Below are 7,608 nucleotides of genomic sequence, written 5' to 3' on the forward strand. Positions count from 1 at the left end.
TCATTGTAATATGGAGGTGGCTCCTCCAGGATGGACGGTGAGTATTATCTCCCTTTATGTCTACGTAGCTTGGCTGATATTTAATGATTATTTGTTTTCCTAGTCTTTATCCATCTGTCCTTCGAGGTACACTTATATTGGAGAAATAAAACGTTTATAATAATAAAAGTTTAAAAAAATTATGAAAAGTGGTTCGGAAAAAAAAATATTTTAGAGATATTGCAAGGATTAAGATTACCGCATCGTTTTTTTTTTAAATAAAAATGGTGTTCATTGCTGTGACGTTTTTTACTCTAAGAGAATTGATATATACCACTCATTACCGTGACATTTGAAATAAAAAAAAAAAAAACTTAAAGGTTTTTACATGTACATTTAACTTAATTTGTCTCACATACAGTGCATAATTTTATAATACAAAACCTATCCTGATTCTTTCATGTCCCTTTTTGGTATCAGCACATTTTCAAATCAAATGTGTTTATTCGTCTATGTTTCAGATGGTTCAACACAGAAAAACTCTGACAGTTAATTTCACAAGAGGTTGGAAAGATTACAAAAACGGTTTTGGGACAAATGCAGAGTTCTGGTTAGGTATGTCAGTTACTTGAAGTGAAAGTCGCCCGAGTCAGTGGTTAGAGCGTCTGCTCTAGAGTCGCAAAGTAAAGAATTGTTCCTTATGTCGCGGTTCGAATCTGTAATGAGTTCTTTTGGATTTTGTGTTAGTCCCAAAGAAAACGAAACACTGTAGAATCAATTAAACAAAAATAAATATATTTTACAGATCAAAGAAATGAATAAACAAAAAAAAAAAAAAACACAAAAACCTTACATACACCACACTCGCGAACACTCACACAGAGAAAGAAAAAAATATAACTTTACAAAGAATGAACTGACACGCCTACAAACAATGAACTTAAAGCTGCGTGTCAAAAATAAATATATGAACAAAACTTGTTTAATGAAAACAGTAACTTTTGTATTAAACAATGATTAACTTCAAGTTGTTTTATAAAAAGTTCAAATTAGAATTTATACTTTCAATACTGTTCACTGTAATATAACTTTAGAATTATTTTATTTATAAACCAAATTGGGAGTTTGTCTGAAAATCGTTCCTATTTCAACACAAATATCGGCACCACTTGGCGTCCATACACCGCTTGGTCTACACCACGTTCACTGACCGTCTAGACCGCCGGACTCACAGGTCTTCCTCTTAAAACGTGTCAACAGTCCTCTATCCCTCCGTTAGACGGACGCTATAGTGTTCCCATAGATCTGTGAGGACGTAGTACACGTACATGCAATAATTAGTAGTATGATCCGGTCCTAGACACAAACTGACCACTCTACATCTGCCGTCCTAAGCCCTTACTCTATGACCTACGCACTAAAATAAATTTAACGACTTTTCCTAGAATACTATCAAATAACAGAATATAAACACCTACATAACACAAAACAAGTATACAGACAAAAAGTAACAAACTCCTATAAATAGTAACGAAAACAAGCTTACCGGCTGGAGAAAACAGAAATGACCACACACAGAAATTCACCGTTCCCTGGCTACCGGTCCCAGACTTATTTCTAGAATTCACCATATTTAAGAACGTCCATGGTGACCAAAACTGTAGATATTGCGTAGCACAATACCCTTTTCACTGCCACGCGTCGTTTCCTTCTGGCCAACCAGTTTTCTAAATTTAGCTTATATACACACCCTCAAAAGTACGGAAACGCATAACCACCAAAACTCACAAGGAAAACCCTAAATCAAACATAGTATTAATTTTAAAAAGTCAACTTCATCACAGAATCCCACTGTGGGAGGTGGAGACCGGTCCTTCGGATGAGACCGTATATACCGAGGAACCGTGTCGCAGTAGGTGTTGGCACAAAAAAGATCCCTCACTGACCGTAAGTGCCGGGTATAAACAACATTTGAAGATGGTACAGTTTGTGCTTTATTGCGCCCTAAAATTTAATGTTCTTAAAAAGTTGTGAAATTGGCTATAACAAAAGTTGAGTAGATGGATATGATACATCATTAAAGAATATAACATGAAGGAGAATCGTTCTGAAAATATGACGTCATTAATTTGGTACATTTCTAAGTGTAATGCGAAAAAAAAAATTAAGAATGACTCATTTCTGTGCATATTTTCCTTTAGAAAATTGTGTCTGCCACCGTCGCCCACTTCGATTTTTGGATATGTTATGAAAACTGCTTTGAAAAATCACATATCTTAAAATCTTTGTGGGTGACGGTGACAGAGTATTTTTCTGAAAGAAAATTCCACTGAAAATTGATGTCTTCTGCAATTTTTAAAGAAAATACAGGAAAATGCACAAGAGGTCATTTGAAGAAAAAAAATAATTTCTGTATTCTTACTGCATGGAATTCCAAGGAATCAGAAAGAATAAGTTTTAATTTCTTATATCACTTTCATATTTTAGAAAAAAAGGCTTCTTTAAATTGAAACTGTACCTCGCAAGTGGGTGCGTCTTCATATGAGTGAAAAATTCTCTAGACGGACGTTAAACAACAATCAAATAAACAAACTTGAAGTTAAATGAATTATTTTCACAGTCTAAGACCAAAAAAGTCTACTTTTCAAAAACGGAAAATCTTTTTTAATCTAAGAATTGTTATAGATTATAAAACATGATTGATAATGAAATGCTGCTTAATTTTATTGAAAATAAAATCAGAAAGCAAAAACACTTGTCATCAAAGCTTTTGCATATCGGTCAGATCATCCAGATTTTTTTCTGAATAGTTCTTCATATATTTTTACATTTTTTCAATGACATTTGGAGATAACGATGGGTGTTTAAGCTCAAAGGTCCATGCTTACGATACAAAAGCAAACACGAGCCTCCAAAACCTTTGAGGTCTGATCAGGTTTATTGCTAGCGTTCTCGAGCGTTAGCAACTACGTTAGTCCAAATTCCTTGAATACGCATGCTCGGCCGCCATGGCCGTACATTCTGGGAAAACTGTGAAAACTACTACAGATAGACCGTACGATAACAATTTCGTTGTATCATGTTGTAGCATGAAATAACTGTTTATTTATTGTGTAGCTTACACTTTAAAGATAACTTCATATTTATAATATTTCAAATTCTGGGGGGTTTTTCGCTGACGGAAAAGCCCGAGTCATTATCTGATTGTTCTAAACAATGACAAGGGGTTTTGTTTTGTTTTGTTTTTTTTACATCCAAGCACAACCAAAGATAGATTCTAATTTCTGATTGGTCAATTTAGCTTATCTTACAAATTCCAGAAACAGAAGCAAGAATTTACACTAAAAATAACGAATAAATCCACTATTTGTGTTAAAAAAATTCTGACGTGTATGTCTTTTAACCTTAAATCAGTCCATACATGCAATGTCTCAATCGGCATCTTCTTCATATTAAATAGAGCCCCCCCCCCCTCCTCTCCAGTAAAGGTCATATATGTTCCGTTGCTCCAAAACTCCAATAGATCACCCACCCCCTTGTTTCTTTACCTATGTGTCTATAAAATGGATACGCTTCACAAAACAATAATAACTTTATCACTCTCCAGCCTCGATAAAAATTAAAGAATTCAGCAAAATAAATCACTTGATCACGGATCTTCCTTTCTGTGTTTAAAAATTGCTACGGCGCTAGCTCACCTATCTTTTTAAAAGATAAACTTGTACTGTACTTAATATGGTATTCAGACTACTTTTTTTTTTTTTTTTTACAATTTTAATTGAATGTTAGGAAGATACTTCAATTTGTACTTAATACAATCTTGCTAATAGTGACACATAAAGGGAAAATTCATTTAAATAGATAATGATGATAAAAGGACTTAAGAACCAAAAAAAAAAAATGAAATCATTTACTAGATAACCTTAATAATATCTGGGAAAAAAACCTTCTTCCAAATAAGTTTATAAAAGTCTAAGCAAAGCCGCCGGTACATAGGAAAGTAATACATACAGGTACATAAAATAAAAAACTAGAATGAGTCATCCATTTGTATTTTTTCCTCTTATTTCGTTGAAGTATTTTGGATTATTTCTACTGAAAAAGTATAGAATTGTAGATTAGAAATATTTATCCCATATTTACCTCTTTATCCAGTTGATATCACTCATTGGATATTTTTGATACACCACAGTTGTGACATCACAAGGGGTTTTATTCGAGAGTGATGAAAAATGAAATGATTCCAATATACATATACATGTAAAACAGCCAAAAACATTGATTGATTGTTATGTCCCATTTGAGAATTTTTCACACGGGGCCATTTAGCAGAGAGGAATCATTATCGAGCCAACGCCTACCGCAACACGGGGCCTCGGCTTTTAAGGTCTCATCTGAAAGACCAGCTACTTTCATTATACATGTAGATGCCGAGCACATGGTGAAGGAAAAGTTGCTACCCATTTTTTTTTTTGACTTAGATCAGTTACGGCCAGGACCTACCGAACACGTAAAACATTGATAGTGATTTATGAAACATTGGATAAAAATATCTCACATGATTCATGGTTAGATATTATTTTTATTCAACTCGTTGTGTTTTTCATCCCCGAGTCTTGACGTAAACACAACACTCTTTGGATAAAACTCATATCCAACCATACATCATTGGAGATCCTATATGTATCCTTCCCTATATGTTAATTTGAAATGATTCTGGTTTTTTTTATCGGTTGTGGATCATATTAGTTAACTTCAAAAATTTTCTTTATTGTTTAGGTAATGAAATAGTTCATCTTCTAACAAGCAGACATCACAATCAGCTGTACATTGGGATAATAGATACAAATGGTAGTTATTTGTACCAAAAGTACCATTTTATCAGAGTTGGACCCGAAAGCGATAAGTACAGACTGCATATTGAGGGACCGACCACAGGGGATGCAGGTAACAAAGTGTTTAGGGATGCAGGTAACAAAGTGTTTATAGGAACATTAGAATATTAGAATATAAATCATCTTAATATACCTTTCAAGAGAGATCAGGTGCGTGTATTTGGTATCAAATTAAGATTTTTTTCAAATTTCAAATTCAAAGTTGTATATAAATTTGTTGTTCCAGTAATTTTTTTGTATTATTACGTCCATTAATAACAATTTATAACCAAAAAGGCACCGAGACTATTTACAATAGATTTTATGAAAATTTTTAGTTAGAATATACCAGAAAAATCATTCACAACGGAAAATAAGTCGTTAAATGAACACGAAAAATGTATGCAATAAAAAATTAAATTTAGTATGACAGAGACATGCAATTCAGAAAAATCTTGGTCACATTAGTACTCCTCCATTTGAGCTCGACTAATTATTACCTTCATATTTTATGTAAGTTGCTTGACATTGATTTTTAATATCTTTTTAAGGTGACTTTATTCTTCGATACAACAATAGCAAATCAATCAATAATCAACGTTTTACCACGTTTGACAACGATAACGACAATAACGCCGGAAATTGCGCAACCGGAACTGGCGGGTGGTGGTACAATTCGTGTCATTATGTTGCCTTGAATAACGACCCAGATAGTCCGGAAACTGTGTACCAAGACAGGGTCCCAAATATGAGCCACTTCAGATTCTCTAGTATGATGATAAACAGAGCACCATAACATTTCAACCAGTTGCAAGAAAAGTTGTGAATTTTTATTCATTTGCCTGTATCAGGATTAGTAGAATGTTTTTTTTCTTCTAAAGTTTCAATCTTTTTTATCTGCTCTTGAGCGATGTATGAATATGCATATAAGATCATTATGAAAACAAATCATGCACAATGCCGCTAAATCTGCTTTCAGTTACATGTATCTATACCTTACTTTCTTTGAAAATCCTTATGTTGAATGACCATTTATATTTCCTTACACAGTGCCCTCCAGTCACAACCTATAAGAATGCGGACCCAGACGGAAACTGAGTTCGTTTTACTTGTTCATTTGGGACTCGCTCAGGCTGTCTTTTAGCTAATTATAAGCAAACTCACACTGCATCTACAATGTTGGCTGGACCCAACAGATATGGAATTCGAACTCAGATTCCAATAGAGCACTTTGCAATTAAGTAAAGGTCTTTTTGCTTTAGCTCAAAAAGCTTTAAATCAGGAAGGACTTGCTGAGGGTACTGGCTCTCAACCAACGCCGAAGATAGTGAATTTCTTATTTTAAAACTTTCTTTGTTTTTGTTCTTACACGTACGCGCAACTAAACATCAATGAACCATTTAAATCGATATGTATTCTAAATAAACAGGTGAGTGGCTTAGACAATAAGATAAAGCTAGATCAGTTTTGAGCATAAATAAAAAAAAAACGAACGCCGAGTTCAGTTTAGCGGACCCTAAACTACCCTTAAGCTAAATTAGAATGAGGCAAGGGCGCACCTAATTTTTTTTTTACCCAAATCATAACCCCAATGAATGCACAACTAACCTGGGGTCATTATTTGGTTGGCTTTTCAGTGAGGTTGTGTCTGGTCGATACTGTAACATTGTGTTCTTGATGTACATGTATTTGCCGTGCTGGACAATATTTAATGATTACACCGATGAAAAATTGTCGATCACGTGAATTAATGAAATCAAAGCTATGAACAAATGCAAAAATCTTTTCAAAACAATCACGTGTCTGTATGAGTGAAAAAAATCGAATGAGACTTTGAACAACAACTACAATCAATCTATCAATCAAAATAATCGATAAAGAAGTTTGTGTGATTTTGTTATATTTTGTTTTAGACATATGTTCATTGTATTCAAACATCACTAAAATAAAAGCCATATTTGTAATAAATTGTTCGAAATAAAGTTTTTGAAGAACACTATGCATGCATTATTTTTTTTTTTATTTTTTTATATTTCAAATAACGTCATAATTTCAAGCAAAAGCCTCTTTTTTTAAATTATACCGTTTATTCTCTTAATTTCATGCAGGCTCGCCATCATCTCTGCTCATGTTTCTTTTGCTGGGTGTAGCAGAAAATATATGAAGATAACGAGCTCAGAAATCCATTAAACAATACAAATCAGGACCAGAACAAATACGGACCTCTAAAACATGAAGGAGAGAGCTACCCCTGCCGACCAGTCATATCCGCCGTGTGATAGATCAAGTTTGAATATTGTCATGTTTTACTAAAAGGTGCTAGAGTAAATCAGCTTTAAACATTCCTTTGTCTTTATAATCGGGTTAAAGATCGGGTTCATGCTGCAAAATAATGTTCCAAGAACGAGGTTGTAAGGTTAAACTGCATTTCCTCCAGACAATTTCAGTAAAATTATTAGTCTTGGAGATAAACAAAACACTTTAACATGTCTTACTCTGTTCTGCTTACACAAGCAGTTCTGATCAAAACATGTCTAGTGGCAGTCAAGTGATGAACCACGTCTTTGTAAGGCAGACTTCATTTCAAGTCATTTCATTCATAAACGACTACGGAAATGTCCTCGTTTTTTTTAATTTTTTTTTTTTGGGGGGGGGGGGGGGGGGGGGCTTTTCATATACAGGGTCTTATAAAATTAAAACCAAAAAAGAAAAGAGAATACCAGTAGGGGAATTTGCTTATGCAATGCTCTAAGAA

The 7,608-nt window shown here is 33.9% G+C and overlaps 1 protein-coding gene across 1 annotated transcript; it reads left to right on the forward strand.

The window, feature by feature from the left end:
- Nucleotides 1-500: 500 nt before the first annotated feature.
- LOC134276837 (ficolin-2-like) lies at nucleotides 501-5,697 on the forward strand. The gene is made up of 3 exons (XM_062759125.1): nucleotides 501-594; nucleotides 4,759-4,926; nucleotides 5,405-5,697. The coding sequence occupies exons 1-3, from the start codon at nucleotides 501-503 to the stop codon at nucleotides 5,647-5,649; spliced, it is 507 nt and encodes a 168-aa protein (XP_062615109.1). The 3' UTR covers nucleotides 5,650-5,697.
- The last annotated feature ends 1,911 nt before the right edge of the window (nucleotides 5,698-7,608 follow it).

This window comes from Saccostrea cucullata, unplaced genomic scaffold, assembly GCF_032062105.1.
Source record: "Saccostrea cucullata isolate Sc308-1 unplaced genomic scaffold, CSIRO_AGI_Scuc_v1 ctg1039, whole genome shotgun sequence".
NCBI lineage: Eukaryota > Metazoa > Mollusca > Bivalvia > Ostreida > Ostreidae > Saccostrea > Saccostrea cuccullata.